The sequence below is a fragment of the Tuber melanosporum genome (assembly GCF_000151645.1).
Source record: "Tuber melanosporum whole genome shotgun sequence assembly, scaffold_93, strain Mel28".
In the NCBI taxonomy this organism is placed as follows: domain Eukaryota; kingdom Fungi; phylum Ascomycota; class Pezizomycetes; order Pezizales; family Tuberaceae; genus Tuber; species Tuber melanosporum.
This window is the reverse complement of record NW_003299143.1, coordinates 83,832-105,355: the sequence shown is the minus strand read 5'-3', so window position 1 is coordinate 105,355 and position 21,524 is coordinate 83,832. Positions and strand designations below refer to the sequence as shown.

General features: G+C 46.0%; 3 protein-coding genes; 2 read left to right on the top strand and 1 right to left on the bottom strand.

The window, feature by feature from the left end:
- Positions 1-355: 355 nt before the first annotated feature.
- GSTUM_00011954001 (uncharacterized protein) lies at positions 356-6,999 on the top strand. XM_002842247.2 has 12 exons: positions 356-502; positions 574-811; positions 869-2,209; positions 2,270-2,464; positions 2,530-2,673; positions 2,742-5,123; positions 5,182-5,469; positions 5,524-5,608; positions 5,684-6,210; positions 6,264-6,384; positions 6,438-6,648; positions 6,706-6,999. Exons 1-12 carry the CDS (start codon positions 495-497, stop codon positions 6,878-6,880), a joined length of 5,715 nt encoding a protein of 1,904 aa, XP_002842293.1. The 5' UTR covers positions 356-494; the 3' UTR covers positions 6,881-6,999.
- Positions 7,000-15,061: 8,062 nt separating this feature from the next.
- GSTUM_00011953001 (uncharacterized protein) lies at positions 15,062-16,462 on the top strand (the record flags this gene model as incomplete). XM_002842246.2 has 6 exons in its annotated part: positions 15,062-15,085; positions 15,148-15,349; positions 15,460-15,477; positions 15,503-15,524; positions 15,591-16,053; positions 16,152-16,462. The coding sequence occupies 6 exons, from the start codon at positions 15,062-15,064 to the stop codon at positions 16,200-16,202; spliced, it is 780 nt and encodes a 259-aa protein (XP_002842292.1). The 3' UTR covers positions 16,203-16,462.
- A 1,204-nt stretch (positions 16,463-17,666) lies between these two features.
- GSTUM_00011952001 (uncharacterized protein) lies at positions 17,667-18,572 on the bottom strand. XM_002842245.2 has 3 exons: positions 18,357-18,572; positions 18,146-18,290; positions 17,667-18,076 (listed from the first exon to the last, which is right to left on the bottom strand). The coding sequence occupies exons 1-3, from the start codon at positions 18,450-18,452 to the stop codon at positions 17,823-17,825; spliced, it is 495 nt and encodes a 164-aa protein (XP_002842291.1). The 5' UTR covers positions 18,453-18,572; the 3' UTR covers positions 17,667-17,822.
- Positions 18,573-21,524: the final 2,952 nt, after the last annotated feature.

Sequence of the window (21,524 nt, the reverse complement as noted above, 5' to 3'; positions counted from 1 at the left end):
CACATAACGCGAACGATAATGATTTCTTTAGTTGAGAATCCTGACATTCTTCTCAATATTACAAGTATTATGATTGAGGCGTCGGTGATGTGCATTGTGACATGGGTAAGGCAATAATAATGCTGGTGTGATACAGGCACAGGCACCGGCATGATACCGGTGACATGGCATTGATACGACAAAGCGAATAAGTTACTATGATACCGGTATCATACCCCACTAGAGAAATCTCATCCCACCAATTTTGTATTGTGCTGTGGTGGAGAGCTCACCGGTAGGGTAACTATGTCGCAGGCCGAGTACGAGTAGAATCCTCGCTGCAAGGGTTTCTTCTCATAATGTTACACGTTCGCAACATCTTCTGTTTTCACGCTCTGGGATCAAGCTTCTTTTTTTTAATACCCACTCTCGTTTTTCTAAAGGTCTTTTTCTCGAATTGCCCCTAACTCCATCTCCCTTTTGCCTTTATCTCCTAATCAACCGGGGGCTCCAGAATGGATCGGTGAGCTCCACCTCTAAGAGATTCGCGTCGCTACCCTGATCATATACCTAACCCCCATGTCGTCATAATAGTCCCTCGAGAACTCTACGACGGATTGCTCTGGAGCGACTGGCCTCACTATCGGTCAAAGAATCTCAACTAACTGCTTCCTCTGGCTCGGGCTCGAACAAAAAAAACTCGGATCTCGATCGTCTGGCTGAGGGATGTGTTGCCTATCGTCCCACGCTGAATGGTGCCCTTTCCGGTAACGGGAGCTTGAACGAAGCTGGAACCCCGCCCACAAAGACCGGAACTTCTCAAATTCCCATAGTCAGTTCACCAAGTATCACACGAAAGCTTTTATTTGTGCTAAACTGTTGCTCATAGTCATTGCGTGAGTTTGAAGTGTTGCTCGCCCTCTGCAAAGCAGCGCCCCTTCTTCAAAGCCACGAAAGCGCAGAACGTCTTCGTCGCCAGCTCTCACCCTACCTAGTCGAGTCTTACGGCCAGAAATTATCACCATCTCCCTTTTTCCGCGATATAGAACCCTCGCCATGGGAATGCCTTACATCTCACTTGACTGGCACGTTACTATCCTTGGGATTGAAGTTCCCCTCACTGCGCGAGAAGATTATCGACACCATTCATACATATTTGGACAACGCTGCAGCCTCCTCGGCTACTGAGCTGGACGAGGGCGACGCGCTTGCATTTGCTCCGCTGGTACTTTCGTTCCTTGGCTTCCTGGACTCCTGTGCTAAGCATGCCAACTTCTGGTTTTCAGATGAACGAGTATCGCTTATATCCCAAATACGGGATGTCCTCTCCGAGAATTACCTTTCCAATGTCGAGGCCGTTTTTGCCGTAGTTCGAAACTCCGATTCCCAGGAAGCCTACTTAAAGCCATGGAAAATCCTTCTTCGCCGGTATTCTGCTGCTGGAAAGTCGCTTGGCGCTATGCTGATACAGCGAGAGTATATGAAACTCGTGGTTGCCGCCACTTCCCTTATGGTCGTGGAGGAGCCGGTTCTCCAGGGCCAGCAAATATTGGACACTATCATGTCGGATCGCGAGGTTTCGGCCAACACTGAGGAGGACCCTTCTACTATCGAATTCTTTGTGGAAGTCGCTTCGGGAGGTATAGCACTAATGGAAGATGGCGCAGAATACGCTCGCAGTGAATGGCAGCAGCAGCTTGGGTTTTCCATGAAAGCCCTGGCTCTGATCGCATATTCTAATTGCCTATTCCTCAATGAGAATGTCGCAGACCTGGAGCAGCTCCTTAAATGGCTAGCAACAACCATGTCCGATGGAGCACAACTTTCCAACGGGGAGCTCGCTAGTACTGTCTTGAAGCTGCTGTCTATTCTATCGAACAATGACCCCCAGTCTACTCCTAATTTCGTTAGTACCTTACATAAGTTCATTGTCGAGGGATCAGGTCCCACCAATCAGAGTACTGTGAGAGTTGCAGGGAAATGCTTAGCATATGTCTTGAAATTCCTACCGCAAGATGTAACCATCACAACATTAAATACACTGGGTCATGTCCTTTCGTCCTCCAATCCGGAGCGCGCGCTAAAGGCTGAGAGGTTGCAACCTTTTGATCAGTTGACTATGGGAAGCACGTTGTCTCTCGCCGCTGGCGGAGAAGAAGATAGACTATATGTCTATTCAAGCATCATTGAGACCATTGTTAAGATTATTGAGAGCTGTAAGGACGAAAAGGTGGGCATATTAAAATGCTACCCGTGATATTCATCCAGTTGAGCTGACAAAAGAGTCTAGATGGTCTCTTTGGGCCAACACATCCTCGTGCAAAGACTCAATAAAGTCAGCGCAGCCGTCAACGCAAAAATCCTTACTGGACTTGCATCTTTAGCCTTGAAATCATCTCCCACGGATTTCAAGTCCGTACTACAAGTATATAACAAGATGGGTACTGACGCGGTCTGGCAGGACGATGTTGGTATCATTCGTGCCGTAAGTCATCAAGAGCTCTCTTCTCTTAATCACACAGAATCGTTCCGGCTAATTATCTAAACTAGATCTTTGATGCGAGAATGACACTCGCTGCAAGTTTGATGCGCGAGTCACAACTGTATGATATTTATTTGAATGATATGCTTGAATTTTTTGCTGCCATTGGTGACTCTCGCGAGCCCGAGGGGAAGAAACAAACAGATACTTTGGTAAGTACCTTTATCTAAAATCGGTTTCTAGTTGGGACTATTAGGAAATGGCTAATTAGTCCTTGCAGCTTGTGATCCGCGAGATTCATCAATTCATTCCACCCCTTGCTAAACTACTCTCAAATAATGGGCCTGAGGTCAATTTTGCCATTCGCTATGGATTTGCCTCGCTTCTCCGTGACTTCTGGTTCAACTGCGCCCTAAATGGCATTGTTTATGATTCGGAGGAGGCAAAGAAGTACCTATCAGAACTCCGAATAATTGCGCTCTATACCCCGCCATTGGTCTCCGGAATGGAGGAAGATGAAAGTATTGACAGCGATCTGGGTGAGCAGTCTATTCTCTCCCGGAACATGTCACCTCAAAACACGGTGGAGCACAAGAAACGGCTCCTCGCCTTGATCCCTTCAGAAGAGGTTGGAATCAGACCCCTTTCCCACTCCCGGGCTATTTTCCTGGAAGCTGCCTATACCCTCGAGTCTTTCAGGGCAGAAGCAGGCGGATGTTCTAAGGTCCTTGCCTACTTCATGGAAGTTGGCTTCAAGGCTGGCACAGGCACCAGTTGCATGATCGCGGCGGCAAGCAGCGTTATGGATACCTATATCGGAAAAGTCCTGGAAGGAACCTATCCAGAATTCTCAGCGATGAAGGCTGCCGAGGAGTTAGCAGATATATTTGTCGGGTGTTGCCATCGGCTTGAGCGGGTTCAGATCATCGCAATCGGAATCGCTGATCGCATGATTGATGTAATGCCTTCGGCGCTCTGCCAAAAAACTTCCCTGTTTGCTCTATTAGAGTTACTCACTTTGCTATGGCTGAGCTGTTTGGAGGAGGAGACCGATGAGTATACCACTCGTTCCATCTTTACTTCGGTGAAGGGGGGAGTTTCGGTTGAACTGCCAGATTCTTACTTATTCCGACGCAAGCTACTGAAAGTATTTCAGGCCAAGGCAAAAGCGTGGGTTCTTCAAGTCTTGAATGTGGCCCCACTTGATGTCAAAGGCCTTATGCAAACTTACCTTTCCGAATTCGAAGATGAAGGCAGTCTCGGGCATGTATCCCTTGGTCGATCTTTTGCCGTGGAAATTGGATCTGCGGTCCCGAGCGGTGACCAGAGGCTAGCATCAATCGATCACCGTCGGGATTGCGATGGCAACGTTGCCTCTGATTTTGTCATGCAATACACAACTCGTCAAGCGTACCGTTACACCGAGCCAGCTCTTGAGTATCACCAAGATTGGCTAAGCATACGACCTCTTGGGGACTCTGCTAACTCCTCTAATGCCCCGTCCATAATGCGTCCGGATTCTGCACAAGCCCTTTTGTCCCAGATGGAGAGCAAAGACTACGAAAATGAGTTTGTTCCCATCGGAGAACTTCGCGATATGTTGAAGAGGGCAGCTGCACTTGTCTGTCGCTCGGAGAAGGATCAGGGAGCCCTTATCCGTGGCCTTGTTGGAATCCCTTTTGCTGTTTTTAGCAAGAAATCTATCAACCTTGGTATCTCACTATGGACAGGGGTGATCCACGAGAAGCCCCGCCTCCAATCCAGAATTCTCACGGAAATTGCAAGGAATTGGGAGATGACTGTTGAGAAAAAGATGGGTCTGTTCTCCGACAGCTTGACAAGCCTTGATCCTTTCGAACTCAAAATGGAATACGCGCCACCGGACAAGGAGCAACACTTGATCGAACAACAAAATGCCTCCGACGTGCTTTCCCCCCATTTGAAATTGCTGCACATGCTTTCCAGTCATTATCATGCCACCAGGAACGGAAACCCTCACATCCAGAAGATATTCCTAAGATTGGTTCGCGTATCGCTGGCAGGACTTCATCACGCTACAAGCCACCCACTTTCAAGAGAAGTTAGGTTCAAGTTGGTGTTATTCGGGTTACAGGTTCTAAAATACAGCACTAGATTGACCGAACGCCAGCAATGGAGACTCAAGGATCAAATCCTTTCGGCAGCTTTAACATGGTTCAAATTCCCACCACAGTGGTCCTTTGGAGGAAATAAGCTGCAGGTCAAGGCCGAGGCTCATCTGCTCCAAGATGTTGCGAATCTCCTACAGAGCATTGCCACTATCTCTAGCACAACCAAGAATGTTAGGGAAAAGAATGACTTGCTATTGATGCTTGTTGAGAATGAGTTAACAAGACTGGCAACATGGCTTTATCCTCTCGATCACTCAAGAAAGCATCATCTGTTACCCTCCTATCCAGCTAGACCGACCACTGATAATTCCATCGCTGTCGTTTTACCTACCGCCTGGCATGAAGACCCGGCGATTGCTGTGCAGCTAATTAAACGTTTTCAGTCACCACGGCTTGAGCAAGACATCAAGAGGTTTATAATGGCATATCCCGAAGCAGTAGTAGACCAGCCAGATGCACTTCAGATAATGCTAGGAGATAAGCTCTCTAGCCAACTCAGTTTTCAATTGAAGGTTGGAACTCTTATTCATCTTTTAAGCTTGATCACTATACTCATCTGTGATTCAATAGTACCTTCTGTATTGGGCTCCGGTCAATCCGATCACCGCAACCACTTACTTCCTGCCGTCGTATGCGAATAACGCTTTTATCTTACAGTATGCAATGAGGGCGCTGGAGAGTCACTCGATCGATGTTACCTTCTTTTACGTTCCACAGATTGTTCAAACCCTGAGATATGATACATTGGGATATGTCGAGAGATTCATTCTCGAGACGGCCAAGTTCTCACAGCTGTTTGCTCACCAAATCATCTGGAATATGAGGGCAAATGCGTACAAGGATGAAGATTCCCAAATTGTAAGTTTTCCAATCACACGGGTATATCATTGTGATCTCTAACCCCAAATTAAGCCTGATCCTATCAAGCCAACTTTGGACAAAGTCATGGATCATCTTGTCGGAAGCTTTTCTGGCACAGACAAAAGCTTTTATGAACGTGAATTCTCCTTCTTTAATGAGGTTACCTCGATTTCTGGAAAGCTTCGCCCTTATATCAAGAAATCCAAACCAGAGAAAAACCAAAAGATCGCCGAAGAACTGGCGAAGATAAATGTCGACGTCGGTGTTTACTTGCCTAGCAATCCTGACGGAGTTGTTATCGATATCGATAGGAAAAGCGGCAAATCACTTCAGAGCCATGCTAAGGCCCCCTTCATGGCTACTTTCAGAATTAGCAAGAAGGATATCACTAATGTCGCCAAAACTGAAAATATGAGCCGCAATGAGCGGCGTCAAAGCTCTGTCTCTACTGTAACCAGAGAATTATGGCAGGCGGCAATCTTCAAGGTTGGAGATGATTGTAGGCAGGACATGTTGGCCTTGCAACTTATCTCGACGTTCCGAAACATCTTCAATAGCGTTGGTTTGGATGTTTGGGTATTTCCTTACAGGGTCACTGCGACCGCTCCTGGATGTGGTGTCATCGATGTCTTGCCAAATTCCATATCTAGAGATATGCTGGGACGAGACCATGAAATGGGATTGTATGATTACTTCATCAATAGGTATGGTGGTGAGGATTCAATCAAGTTTCAAGAGGTATGCGCTTTGCGGAATTCCCCCCGCCAAAATGATATTAACCTGAAATAAAGGCAAGAAACAACTTCGTCAAGAGTATGGCGGCATATTCAGTCATCTCGTATCTTCTAAAGTTTAAGGATCGCCACAACGGAAACATCATGATTAACGACACTGGGCATATCATCCACATCGGTGAGTCAGCGGTGCTCCCCTCTAATGTAATGCCCCACTAACCCGGGTCCTAGATTTCGGGTTCTGTTTTGATATTGCCCCCGGCGGTATCACGTTCGAGCGTGCCCCGTTCAAGCTCACAACCGAGATGATATCCGTCATGGGCGGAAATACGGAGTCCCAGTCATACCTTCGGTTTGAGGAGTTGTGTATCAAGTCTTTCCTGGCTTGTCGGACATATGTCGATAAATTGACTCATTGTGTTGTATTGATGTTGGATAGCGGGTAGGCTCCCCCCCCCACAAACTTAATATATCAGAGTGTTGACCCCTCTCAACCCAGATTACCTTGCTTCAAGCCGGAGACAATACAAAATTTCAAGGACCGCTTTGTGTTGGATAAGAACGAGAGGGAGGCGGCAGACTTTATGAGGTATCTTGTCAAGAAGAGCTACGGCAGCTATTCCACGGTCCAGTACGATCGCTTCCAACACTTGACAAATGGCATTCCGTATTAAAAGATTCTTGAGACATGGGGGGGGGGCTGAGGAGGAGCGCCTTAGTCAGAAAATCACGTTCTTTACGCACCTTTCTTTTCTAGTCGTTGTTCATAGACACTGTAATTTTATTCCCCGCACCTTTTCCCACTCGTGAAGCTCGCTTTAGATGTCATAGCAATGTCCACACATACCATGCATGATCCAGATTCTAGGAGGTGCAAAGAGAGTTGGCACGGAACCCGCAAGATAGTGTTGGCTGTGACCCACGAGACAGCCAGCTAGCCACGCATTTCAGCCCTCAACCTCATTGAAGAAACCCAGCCACATGTGCCGTTCGGGGGAACTATCATACCTCATGTAGCACGGCGGTGGCTCATTCGGCTTAGAAACTGCGATGGTCCGCACAAGCACCATAATCGAGTACAAGAAATCCTCCAATGATACCAACCGGTACCCAACATTCCAACTTGAAGCAGGCACCTTTCGCCCACCTTTTTGTTGAGGCCTCCCGGGTTTGATTGGACTTGGAAAAAAGTTGTTTTTTTTCTTTTGCAGTCCATGCCACTTGGTCAGTTGTGGAATATGGACAAAACCAGCTTGGCCATACCTCCCTTAGAGGACAACGTTAAGAACTAGTATACGGATATTCATAGGTTCGTCAATAAGGATGCCGCTATAAAGATGCAATCACAAGGGTCTCACAGCGGACCGAAACCTATACCAGTGCTTGGAGGCTTCGTTAATCCTATCATTCTGTTTTTTTGGTTAAACAAATAGTTTATCTAAAAAGGCCTTGCTATCCTTATGAGGACTATTATGGATGTGGCTGGATTATGTAATATTAGTGGGATGATACAAGTACTGAGTTGCATGAAGACTCTCAACGAAGGTCTTGGTAATTTAATTGTGTAGGGCATTCTCAGTCAAATTATAAAAGGATATAGTAAATTTAAAATTAAAATAACTCGGCAACCAAAGTTTCAATTGATAATTTTCAGATTAGCCTTTACGCTGGCATATATATTAGAAGGAAAACAATAAAAATAGAATCCCAATATCATAATATTATGATACTCGTACTCGTACAGAGAGACATTCCGAGTATCGTAAGAACTGGAATAATTGAGAATGGCGCTAAGAGGTTAGTTTAAGGTGAGGCGCATGGAGAGACCCGAAGATTAGCGGATACAAGTGTCTCAAAACTTAAGACATGGAATAAAACTCAAATTTCTCAACCTCATCTCAAGTAGTCATAGCAATGAGTTGAAGAAAAGAGTCAACTTAAAGAGAAAAAAAAAAAAAAAAAAAAAGGCAGGCCAAGGGGATGGAATAATAATAAATAAATAGAAATATCTAATTTTATCAATATGAAGTAAGAAATCGAGATCACATACCTATATCCAAGCCAGATCCCAAATCCAAAAACATAAAACCTTTACCTAAAAATGTCTTCAATGCTAGCTGGAAGGACCAAAGTATGACCAGTTTTAAAACCTCTTCCCCCAACTGGATTTCATACTGGTGTGAAGAAGAAGCCTGGTCCAGTCAGAAAAAAAGATTGTCAAAAAACTGTGAGCTCCACCTGGGCCTGTCTAAAGCCCCTATCATTCCTATATTATTAGTTATAAGCTTTGAGTACTCTCATATTGGAAAACAGTATCAATACAAACGAGTCCAATCCAATTCCAAAAACCAACCCACTCTGAAGTTGTACGGCGATTCAAAATTCCTGGCACAAACCTTTACCAATGGAAGAAAGAAAAAGAGGAGGTGAAATATCGAAAACCTGGAAAAGTTCAGTATAGAATCTCAGTTGAGGGAAGAAAGAGGAAATGGGAAAAAATGGAGAGAAAACTTTACAATAGATTTTGTGTATGGCAAGTAGTGGGGGAGATTATTTGAAGAGGATAGTTTCGAAGAGTTAGCAAAGAAGTTTTTAAAACACCATATTCAGAAGAGGAACTTATCAGTTTTCCATTCTCAAATAGCTGGTTCCAGGCCTTCCTTTAATGGCATCATATCTCTCTTTGCTCCATAACTAATATATCCAGTCAGCTTCCAACTGATTTCAGTAATACAATTCTAAACTAGATGCGACCCAATTGAAGAAATTCTCAGCTTCGTCCCAACGACAATCATAAATTAGGAGACATACCTGCAGAGATCAGATAGTACAGCTTAGCCAATATCTACAATATGGATCAAATACCACTCTCTTTTGAGAATTTGAAAGGTTGAACTTACAACAATATTGGAGAATAAACTATCTGAACTCAAGCAAGTCAGTCAGGTTAGGATAAACAACAAGGAATAATTCAACTTAGTGTATTTGCTGATGGTATCTCCCATGTTAAGCCCTTATTTTTTTGTAAAGTTTAATTCAAAGGCATATGCCAATGAATCAAACTTCCTCGACTGGCTTAGCATTCATTATGGGTCTTATTTCCGACAAATGGAGCACCAAGAGCAGGTTATTGACTTCAAGTTAAAAAAAGAATTATCCAAATTGGGCTAAAACTGAGTGAGTTATAGCTTTTTGAAGTTCAACAACTTCAAATAACTCTATCTCTGTCAGTTTTGGTCCGATTTGGCTGATTTTTTACCCAATTAATGAGATTAACCGTGGTTATTTTGTCCCTGCTTCTGAGAAAAGGAGCCCCGTAATGAAGTCTAGACTAGCTTGAAGAACTGTTTGTACATGTTCTTGATAATCAGCCAACTATTCTCATCCTCAACCTTTTTGGCACCTACAAAACAGAGGAGGTACTTGATACTTTCCTTGCTAACAATATAACTGTTAGCCTAATTCTGGGAGGCTGTACCTCATTGGTACAGCCATTGGATATTAGCATTAATCGGCTATTTAAAGACATTTTAAAAGTATGAATATAACTTACTCATCTTCCTATTAAAGAAGGAAAGTGTCACAAACGTGGCTTGGCGCAGGAAAAGGTTTTCATATAACTCATGATTATGAGTCATAGGTATGTTATCGTTTCACGCATATGACTCATTTGGGTCGTATGACTTATTATGTTATGATTTGTTATATTTCACACATGACTCGATTATGAGTCATGGGACATGTGCTTGGCGAGTATGCCTTGTGAGTATGCCTTGTGCATACAATTTATGTTTTGCACATGACCTCGTTATAAGGTCATAGGTTTTGCGCATGTGACTATTTGGAGTCATATGACTTGTTTATTGCGTTATGATTGGTTTATGAGTTTTTGCACATGACTTTGCTACGAGGTCATGGGTTTTGGACATGTAATCACTTTGGTCATATGATTAGTTTGTTAGGATTTACTTTCACACATGTGACTACTTTAGGTTACATGATATAGGGCGGGAAGAGTACTATATAAGGAGGCCGGTACGGCTAAGGAGGATAGGCTCTTCATGCTTTGTTCTAAATACTATTCCTGGTTCTTGCTATCGCTTCGCCCCAAGCATTTCTTTAGCACCCATGATGGGCCTTGATGCCTTGGATTCTAGTAGAGATATCTGAGTTTGCTCAGTAGTTCCTGGAGTTCTTAGTATTGAGGTCTGTTGGCGTTACGTGGCGGATTACTTGTTTGCTTCTCATTTCGTTGCCTGCTGGTTATCTCACGATGCTAGCACTTCGAGCTACTCATCACAGTTGCTTATAAGCCCCTTTCAGTAAATTATCTTCGGCTACCTAGCTATCGTCTACTCGCAGGTTTCGTGTTCAATTGGAGGGAATGGAATATTAGGTTTGGGGGGATCACCCGTGTCATTCTTTGGGCCAGCTCATGGTTGTTGGATTTTAACAGAGTCCTTAGTTCTCACGATACAAAATGCCCTTGGGTTAGACTGATGACCTTCCCAAGTTCAACTCATCGTACCAGCCTGTTAGGAATACCAGAACCTAATACCTAAGAACCACCCTAAGTAGGGTAACTTCACTTGGAGTTGGAATCTCTGGTCTCCAACATCCTCCTCCGGCTCCCTTATGGGGCCCGCGCGTTATTATATATATCAATCTCAGTTGCGTCCTGTGACTATATTACCACAGAATTGAAGGTGTTAGAATAATACCATATACGTTGCCGCCATCCATCTGACCGGATCCTGTTCACAGGATATATGAGAGGGGACCTTTGGCTAGGTCTGGGAAGTGGAACGGAGTGATTATGTCAACTACTCAGAGGGTTACTTGGCTCCAAAGACATGATACCTTTGGCATGGGCCGTAAGTAATGGGACGATTTCGTACAAAGAAATGGTATCAAATGGTAAAGGATCTCTACTAGAGACCAATATATTTACATCCACCTGAAGAGTCTAGAACTCCAAAAGACACTGCCAAAGAAGCCAATGAACTTCACAGAGTGTTGCAACTGGGTTTCGGAACACGTCGCAATCATAGGGTAATTTTCAATACTACAATGGTTACTGAAACCTACTACCCAGAGAGCAACCAAGGGTTGCTGACCGAGGGATTAATTACCAATCTGGTGGAATAGCTTCCTGCGAGTTGATAGGAAGTCATCCAGAGAAAATCTATTTGTTGGGTATGGAGTTACAAAGGATCGGAGTCAGATGACCTACAATGGTTGTAATGACGACCACCTTTGCAGATATAGCCGTGAATGAAACTGATCATTTTATCAATGGCGAAGACAATTGGAGCCAACTCAGTTCGACTTAAGAACTAGGCCATAAGTCTAAAGACTCTGCTAATCGGGATCTTACCGTTGGAGACAGTACGTTTCCTAAGAAATATCATAATTACCGAAGAGGGTGTGATGGTTTTCAGGGTCCACAGGTGTTCGCACCTTGGAAGAAAACTCGACGTTGTGAATTACAATTAAAGAAGTACATAGTTGTATGATAAATAGATGTAGTCCGCGAATACTCAGATACGGAATATAAATATTGAAGTGCCTCCCAAGCTTTAGACATCATCAAGTAATGGAGAAGAGACCTTAACAATATAATATTGTTTTTACGATTCTACCCTACTTTACCTACTTTACTTCACTCCTAGTAGTCATAAATAAAACGAGCCAAGTCTGAGCCTTCCTAGACAATCTCCGTCTACAAAAACAAATCTCAATTGGCCTAGACAATCTTGAAGTCTATCAAGTTGTCTCCGCCTAACACAGCTACATTATTCCTCAGGTGGCAGGGCAGTGCCTGCCCAGCCCCTCCCTGTTACGTTTTTATTTTGATGGTCAGAATCTTACAATGTTGTTTATTACTATTCCCTTAGAGTTTTTATCCTTACGGCATTTACAGTGGTTCAGTCAGGTATCTCCTCCTCGCCTTAGTGGAGATGACTTTGACCCTGAAAATTCTTACCCCCTGGTATGGTTATTGTTGCTGCCTGGAGTGGTGTGTGATGATTGGCTACCAGATATTTGTGTTGTCTGTGCGTTTGGGTAGTTCGGTTGTAGATTGTGGTTGGCAGCTTTACCCATTGCAATTGGGGCCTACCTTCTATTTGTCTGCTTCTTGTAACCAGTACGGGTACTTGGTTATTGGTTTTGTTTTATGTTTTGTTTTAAGTATCGCTTTGATACTTGGTTTGTTTTAAGTATTGTTTAATACTTGGTTTTGTTTTATGTTTTGTTTTAAGTATCGCTTTGATACTTGGTTTGTTTTAAGTATTGTTTGATACTTGGTTTTGTTTTATGTTTTGTTTTAAGTATCGCTTTGATACTTAAGGAGTTTTACCAAAGTGTATCAATTGATACCTTTGATTAGTTTTGTTCATGCTAGACATGAACAGATTTGTGTATTTAAAGACCGCCTGTTTCCATGATAGAAAAGGCAGACTTCGACAGACAGTATTTCAATATACTTAGTTGAACGGTTACTTCTTTGTTCCCCAGTACCCCTCGAAGCCTCCTTTAGTTCTCAGCTCTCGCCTCCTTTCTGGAAGAGCAAGCCACCTGCCAACTATCATATATATTACCGATAACGTGATTAGCACCCTGCGAACACGTTACACTTCTGTTCGTTTACCCTTCCTCCTTCATGTCGGGTCGGTTGGGGGGTGTCTCTAACCTATTGTTCGGTCTGTACCTGTTGCTGGACCTGTGGGGCTGGCTTTGACTGGCTCTTCCTACTCTTTCCTGGCTTGGTTGGACTTCAATTCAACTGGGATGAATGCTGTGGCTGGTGCCAGTGCCTTCGGGTGTTGGTGCTGCCTACTTTGCGGCTCTCAGCTGTGGCTGGTAGGTCCCCCTCGGCTGCAAGGTGCTGGAGGATGGGGCTCTGTTAGTGTGGCCAAGACCAGTGGCTACCTGATGGGGCTAGGTATGGGCTGTCCTGTAGCTATTAGATGGTTGATCTGTTGGAGGGGCTGGAGGGCTGGATGGGCTCTGTGGCATCTGGCATGTGGGGCTTGGGAGGGACTGATTGGAGGAGGAGAGGCACCTGCAAGCACCGGTCAGGCCTGCATCAGGTTGGACGAGGTCTAATTAAGTGTTTCTAGTCTGGCTTGGGCTGTTGGGTGAAGCTACTGAATGATGTAAAGCTTCCCGACGGACCGGCTGGCTGATGGCCACCTGTGCGGATAGTGGGTTGCGACCACCTGGTTAGACTTGTTTGGGTCTTATGCACTGGACCTTGTGGGGTTTGTTTGGTTTCTTTGGTTTGGCTACGAGTTTGGTGGGAGGAGGCATGGTACCACAGATGGAAGATAGGCTCTACTGACCTTTCTTGGTCTGTTACTACCTCTATGTATTTCTTATGTTTGTTGTTTTAGTTGGAAGACAGGTAGCGGGTACAGGTCCTTCTCACCAGTACGCTCTTCGGAGGCAACCGGCAATGTGGGTTCATAGGGTCGACCGCCTGGCATGCGGGTGCGAGAGGTAGACACCTTAGTTGTCTCCTCCCTGCCATTGTGTCGCTTGTAGGTTTAGTTTGTATATTTGTTAGTTTTTTATTGTGGTGGACATTTTGCAAGATGGTTTTCAGACCAGGTGGTAGTGATTTTATGTTTGTTGGGCGAGGCCTGGTCGGGTTGGTCTTTTGCTCGACTTCGGCTATACTTAGTACTGGTTGGCTTCATACCAGAGGGGCTAGGAACTTGGACCAGAGAGAGTGCTCAGTTGTTTAATGGTCTTGTAATTAGTTCTCGTGCAGGCATGACTCAGGGATGGCAGGTGTGGGGCCATAGACTTAGTTAGCTTAGGATTAGTGGTATACCGGTTAGCGGTATCGCTGTGCTAGCGGAGGCTCATTGTATGTTAGTGTTGGCAGTATGAGTTTAAATAAAATTAGATTAAATTCTAAGTACTTTTCCTACTTATTACTTTAACAAATATAAAACACCTTTACGATCTTTATCTTTATTGAAATGGTTATAGTTATGTTAAGGAAAGCTTTTCATGAAGAAGTGTTAGAAAAAGCTTACAATAGTCGTTCCTGATAGAAGACAAAGGTCTTGTACTATTGGTAACGTAGGCAGAGGTCTAGTACTATTGTAAGACTAAAGAAAGAAAAAGAAGAAGAAGAGAAGTATTGTTCCCCGTCGCCAAGAACTAACTATCTGAGGAGGAATCATTACAGAAAGAAGAAGAAAACTTATACTAATACAATTACAATGTAAGCAGGAGATTATCAATGAAAAATTAGATGAAATAGAAGAGGAGGAAGAGCCTCTACTTACTTCAGAGAAGAAATTAGTAGGAAGCATGATAAGAAGGTGACAGGTACTCACCACCTAGGCAGTGGGAGAGGCATGGGAGATCTTTACCCAGGAGCGGGTAGAAGTAATAAAAAAATCCTTTTGTATTCTTGGATTAGCATTGCCTATTGATGGAAGTCATGATAATGAAATCAGTGTAAAGGGATTAGATAGTACTTACCTTATTGAGAGATTGAAGGAGTGGGGGAGAGGAAATGGGAGTTCTCCGGGCCTAGATCATGATCCTATTGAGTTAGCTGAAGAAGTTGATGATGAGGAGGAAAATGTATGCTATGAAGAATATTGTTAGTGTTAGGTAAAACTATATTGCGCCATAATCCTGGCTTGACTCACCTTTAATTTGACCTCTTAGCACCATTCTCAATTATTCCAGTTCTTACGTTGCTGAGAGTTCAATCCCTGTTTCCGCCAATCCGCATCTGTAACTTTTGCACAGCCACAGCCACCTTCCCACAAGGCGCCACATTTACACGTCACTTCTATTTGGCAATTATCTTGGGGCAGAAGCTGCACATGCAACTCTTGACCTGGTCACTCGTGCCCACTTAACCTGTTATCATACTAAATTTAGGGCAGTTCGCTGTCTGTCCTCTGCAAAGCCCTTTGCACAAGGACATCTGGCATCTAAAGTTAACTTAAACTACCTCCAACCTTATCCCACTCTGAGCCATTTCAAATTCTACATTATCCAGATTGCTTCCAACTTCCCCGCTCGGAATAGCAAACATCCGCCGCTTCCACCCTCATCGCCTTTACCCTTGCAGGCAGCTCTGCCCGTTGCTCATTCACGATGTCTGGTAAGTTGTTGAGCCTGATAACATACCTTATCGACCGGCCCGCTAACCATCATGACAGTGGACTACTGTATGAAAGTCAGAAACCGTCCTAACCCCATCCATAGCTAACCCCAGACAGACGCAGCCCTGGAGGTCTCCCCCCAAGCAAGCCAGCAAGAAATCCGTGAAGCCTACAAGAAGTAACCACTCCTTCCCCCCTTCCTTTCCACGGCCAACCCAATCTAACCGTCCAACACGACAAACAGAGCAGCCCTGAAAAACCACCCGGACCGAGTCTCCCACGATGACCCCTCCCGCGCAGCCCGCACCCGAAAGTTCCAACAAATCAACGACGCATACTACACCCTCAGCGACCCCCAGCGACGCCGGGACTACGACTCGACCCGCACTTACCAGAGCTCCTCCTCCTACGCCAACCCCCAGCACGCGCAGAGCGACTGGCAGGACGACCAATTCGGCGACATCTTCGAGGAGATGATGCGCGACGAGGGTTTCGCCGAGGGCACGGGCGAGCGCACCACGCCCAACGGCAAATTCTGGGGCATCCTCGGTGGCCTATCCGGTGGCGTTATGGGGTTCATCGTGGCCAACGTGCCCGGCATGCTCGCCGGCGCCGTCGCGGGCAATAGGCTGGGCGCGGTCAGGGATTCCAAGGGGAAGAGCGTTTACGAGGTCTTCCAGGAGCTGCCTCAGAGTGATCGTGCGAAGGTGGGTGCCAGAATCTTGCTCTCGGCGACGATTATTGGCGGCGCCATCGCTGTAGCGGGGCTGAGGGGAAGGCTGACGAAGGCGGCGGCGGTGATTAGTTGCTTAGTGATTTGGCCGCCAAGGTGTTGGCGCACGCTGTTAGCGGTTAGGTGGAACTTTAGGTTTTCGAGGTCAAGGAGAGATGATGATGATGGTGATGATGATGACGATGGTCTGTGATGGCTTTTCCGGGAGTTTGTTGGTTGGTCGCATGAGGAAGTCTTCGATAAATGATTTTTATGATGGGAACGGCGTTATTTGATTTTTACATGTGTCTTTGCTTCGACTCTCCAGTGGTCCCGGTAGCGGTAGCGGTACTATTGGCATTATGACCTTATCTATACGCTAATATACCCAGATGAAGTGATAATCCATGATCCCCATTAATTACCGTAATTCAACCAACCAACAAGTTTCCAGGAAGAAAACAAAGAAATAAAAAGACCAACCACCAAAATTCATCACCCAGAATCACTCACTCATTCACTCACCATAACCCCCCCCCCCCCGGCCACCCATACGAGTACAGTATTGTACATGCCTGCAACCACCACCACCACCAACCAACCCCTCCTCTCTCATTGGGAGGCGGGGGGGAGAAGAATACGAACAAGTCCGGCGTTGGAAATTACGGGAAACCCCCTAGAGTGGGACCATCTCGTTAGGGAAATTAGTTTAATACGGCCATCCATCTAACGTTTCGAAGAGTACGGACGATACCCGCAGTTTTAAGTTACGGGTGCCATGTTAACGAACGAACGAACGAAAGCGACCGACCGACCGACCGATAAACAAACAAACAAACAAACAAACAAGCGAAATGTTAACGGGTAGGTCGCCCCCGGGGTTCTCCTGCTGTGCGGTATGGTTAAGGTAAAAGATATTTGTATATACGTTCCTTTCGGGAAAAACCAATTAGCTTGGTAAGTGTGTAAAAAAAAAAAAAAAAAAACCCCGAATTCGAATTGCACTGCTTGCTATGTATCACAGAGTTCGAAACCACCCCTTTTCCCTACCTTCTTTCCTTTCCTTCCTTCCCCGGAAGGAAGGAAAGAAAGAAAGAAAGAAAGAAAGAAGGAAAAGGGGGGGCAGAAGGAACGTTGCGAGAAAAGGAAGAAAACCCCCCCCCTTTCGCCCACCCCCTTTCTAAGACGGATACGGTATTTTTTTTCTTATTCTTTTCGAATGACCTTTTAAGTAAGAGCTAAAAGCCCAAGGACATTGGTCTAATTACTCGTACTTGTAGCATGCTATCTAATTATTCGTTGAAAATAGAAAATACGGTAATGTGCAAAAGCAAGAGTGCTGTCATACTACCGGTACTTGGACAGTGTGCGGAACATTCCTGTGGACACACTCCATCGTGACACAAAAATTCAGGTGGGTTTTACAGAAATTGTCTACACCCATTCGCCATCAGGCTCAATGAACAGAGCAAGTAGAGTCACCAACTTCGCCGCTAGTGCCGGTACTTGTGCTTGCACACAATGTTCGTACCACCAAAACCTCAGCCGGACCTCTCAATCATCCAGGGTGAGAGTACAGGCCAAAAACAAAAGGGGCATTCCAGGCAATTGGAGAAGAGCCAAAGGATCGATTCTCATACTTTACATTAAAAACCCACTTTAAGAAATAACGTCCTTAAACCCATTCCTTCCCAAGCATTAACACACACCCAACTGTCCCAACCCAAGCCAACCATTCGTCCGTTCATGTAAATTAAAAAAGTCTTACAAAGCCAACAAACCAGCGAAGATGGCGGCGATAGCGAAGCCACCTGGAACGAGCCCAGCAGCTCCACCGGTTTCACTTGTAGAGGTGGCCGAGCCGGAGCTCCCGCCGGGACCGCCTCCGCTGGTAGTCTTGGTGCTATTATTTCCAGAGCCGGAGCTGGTGGTGTTACCGGTTGGGTTGGCTTGGATGGAGGAGACGGCGCCGCTGGGGAGGTTGGTACCGCAAAGTCCCTGGGCGACGGATATTGCCTCTGTTCCCAACCATCTTTAATGACTTCCTTCACCGCCGAAAGGAAAGACCTAGGAGGGGAAGGGCTTACTCTGGATATCCTGGGGCTCGGTGCAGGCAGCCCTGAGACAATTGGAAACGTCACTGATGAACTTCTCGTTCCTGCAGGCGCAGGGTATATTGCCAGCTTGGCAGCCAGTGCCAGTGCCAGATACGGCGTCCCCGGCGCATGGCAACTAACATCAAGGTTTGTGTCAATGACAGACAATCCTTCTCCCCGAGCACATGAGGGAGAAACCTACTGCACATGAGGGCAAGTCCGACAAACTAGGGACTTCGGTCTGGGCAGCGACCAAGAGGGCGGCACCGAGGATAGAGGCGATGATTGAGGTCTTCATTCTTATCGAGGGATTGGAAAGTGAAGTGAAACAAACTACGACGGTTGGCAACGGCGGTGAGTGAATGAGCGAGTGAGTGAGTGCAATAATGGGAGTGAAAATGAAGGGTATTAAAACGGGTAAGATAAGTAAGTGGGGAAACTTTGGGGGTGGGAGGATACATCAGGGTATTTATCTATTCCTTTCCTCCCTCTATCCCTTTCCATTTCTACCCCTTGTTGCCCCCCCCCCCTCTTCCCGGTCGGGTATGGGATGGGTGGGTTAGAAACGCGGCTGGGTGCAGATGGCTGAGAAGAGTGCTACCGTACTCGAGTAAATTGGGACCCTTCGCTGCTTACTCGTACTTGTGCGAGTACGGTGCTCCATCACAAGGTGGGAGAAGGGACGGATTGATGTGTGGAGGCTTGAAGGTTATGCTTTGTGTTATGGCGCTCGAGTATCATATTACCGGTATTACCGGTACATCGTAACTGGAGTTCACCGGGTCAGTTTACTTTGTTTTTACTTTTTCTCTTCTTTTTCTTTTTACTTTTTTCTTGCCTTTGCTGTCTCAGCGCCCCCTTGAGGAGGGAGGGAGGGAATGATGGATGGAGGAACAAATTGGACTTGTGTGAGTAAATCCACATTAGGCTAGTTTGGTGGTAGGGAAATTACGGTTTAGATTTCGGAAGGTCTTGTTTGGCACAAGTAGCAAGAGGCTCCGAGCAGGAGATTGGGGTGATTTGCACTGACTTACCAGTATCGTACTCGAGGACGGTACTCGAGTACTGACTGGTGCTGTAGCAGAGTGCTTGAACCGGTACCCTATTAGTTACTCGTACTTGCTTGAGGATGCAGCACCATCGACAACGGTTGGGGTGTGGGAATGGCGAATGAGGCCCGATGTGTGTCTCCCACTTGTATGGTATCATAGCAGTCGTACTCGTAGCTTGGCCACCGCCGCAATCTTCTCCAGTCTCAAGCTCAGACAATGTCCGCGTCACTTCCCCATAATTCAGTGCTCGAGCAGATTGGCATTCAGCCCCGGATCGAGAAAGCGTTTTTTTCGATTGCCAAGTTTTGCGGATCCACCAGATTTGTATGCACTCAGCATGCAAAAAAGTCCTTAAGCCCGAAGTATACTCGAGTACTGTAGTACCGTACTCGCATGAAACCCTTTTTTTCTTTTAACCTAGGGGCTGAATGCATCGGTTGAAAACCCCCTTAAACCCCTTCTCCCCTTCCTTACGAGCACTGTGCTCGTACGAGTGCGGTACCGGTGCTCGAGTTCTGTACTCGAGTGCTACTATAAGTACGAGCACAGTACCGGTAGAGTGCCCTTCCCTTCCTTGAAACGAGGCTATGAAGATTATCATACTCTTGTTACGCATGAATCAACGTGATCCCCACTGTTTATTTATATCACCGTCACAAGCGTCACAAGCGTCGAGAACCTCCAGCCATGTAGCTTACACTTGTAGATGCCAATATTGCTGTGTTGTGCTCGTAGCTGCCGTAGCATGCGCAGTACAGTACATTCGCCCAGCTCGGTGAATGATGATGAGCAAGCAGGGCGGTTAGTCAATTGATTAATTAACTGATCAACACGACCACCGGGTGCGACAAAGCACAGTTCTGATCCGCGATGGTGATCGTGGATTACGAGTAGTGGAATGCTGCACTGCACCGCCCCCCGCCGGCCAACAGCGTGGCTAGCCGGCTCATCCTTGTTTCTTCAACCCATCTTCACTTTGTCAGCTCAACCTTCCCAATTTTTTGCTCGACGCCGCGGTACCGGTAGGGGTACTGTACTCGTACTAGTACTCGAGTACACGTATGGACTTTGGTGATGGGAGAGCTAGGGGTTAGGACCAAATGCATCAAAGCTTCTTTCTTGTTTGATTTCCTATGAGAGATGGGAGGGGTAATCGTACACTATCATACTCGCGTAGCGTTCGTGGGGGATCGGAGGGGTGGCGCTTATCCTCGTACCATCTTTACTCTCGTTAGGAGAATCCACTACCTATCGATAAGCAAGACCCTACTCGAGTACGGTACCCTCGTACCCACCGGTGCCGCCACACATTCTGAGCAGGCTCTCGCGTGGTGAGATTCTGATGCTGTGTGCTCTTACCTTCCTCCCTGCTCCCAAGCAATTTACGGGTACTGTACAGTACCAGTGGTCCGACGATGGTTGCCATCGATGCAGATTTGGATACCCCACCGACACTCCGCGGGCAAGACTCCCAAAATGATTGTTCGGTTCATTAAGCAGCGTCTCATTTAAGAAGGCGCGCTGGTGCTCAACTCGGAGTGCATACCACACTCACGCATCCCAGACTAATAAGTAAAAATTAGCCTCACCCGCAAAACCGGCTCACTCGAAACTCCTGGAAGCCCTTCGGAAGCTCTAAAATTCGCATTCCGGAGAAAGGTAACTTAGACAGATATCAGTGCGACTAGTATGGGTACTCGAGTACCGTATCTGGTTTCTACATCACCCGACTACTAATTTACCGGCATCACCCTGTTCTCATGATATATCGGTATATACCCCAGCACTCGAGATACTTGCGCGCGAATTGGGCCTTTATGATCAATGAAAAGACACCGAAATCCAAGGTTCCTTGCATCTTAACCTTGTTTACGTCCGGGTGTGGCACGCGGCCGGCGTTCGGGGGGGGAGGGGGAGGGGAAGGGCTGGATTGTCTGCTGAATAACGATAATTAGGGAGTTGGGCGCGGTATGGTACGATACCAGTAGGGGAAAGGCATTTGAGAGACAATGATGATTGGTATGATAGAAGTGGTTATGACAATTTTCGGCCGAGAACGTAAACCACTAGGGCTCGAGGTGGCCCACTCCGATACAGGTCTGTCTGTCGCTATCAAAGTAGGCAAATTTCCTCAAAAGCTCCAGACCGCGCGATCGTCCGATCACATACGGTACTGGTACAATACAGTACTTGTACCGTATCCCTGTCCGTCGCGTGACAGTTTTCGTCGCCATTCACCATCTCAATACACGGTGAGCACATTTCCGGAAAAATGGGAATATCCCAAGTCCTGGTGGACTTAGAAAGGTCTTTTTGAA

Excerpts from the sequence above, each read along its gene's own strand:
- GSTUM_00011954001 (XM_002842247.2), top strand. Across the intron at positions 2,465-2,529 it reads ATGTTGGTATCATTCGTGCC|ATCTTTGATGCGAGAATGAC; the intron begins GTAAGTCATCAA and ends TATCTAAACTAG. Across the intron at positions 5,124-5,181 it reads AACTCAGTTTTCAATTGAAG|TACCTTCTGTATTGGGCTCC; the intron begins GTTGGAACTCTT and ends GTGATTCAATAG.
- GSTUM_00011952001 (XM_002842245.2), bottom strand. The coding sequence starts at position 18,452 with ATGAAGACCTCAATCATCGCCTCTATCCTCGGTGCCGCCCTCTTGGTC. Across the intron at positions 18,291-18,356 it reads CGGACTTGCCCTCATGTGCA|TTGCCATGCGCCGGGGACGC; the intron begins GTAGGTTTCTCC and ends CCTTGATGTTAG. Across the intron at positions 18,077-18,145 it reads CGAGCCCCAGGATATCCAGA|AGGCAATATCCGTCGCCCAG; the intron begins GTAAGCCCTTCC and ends GGTTGGGAACAG.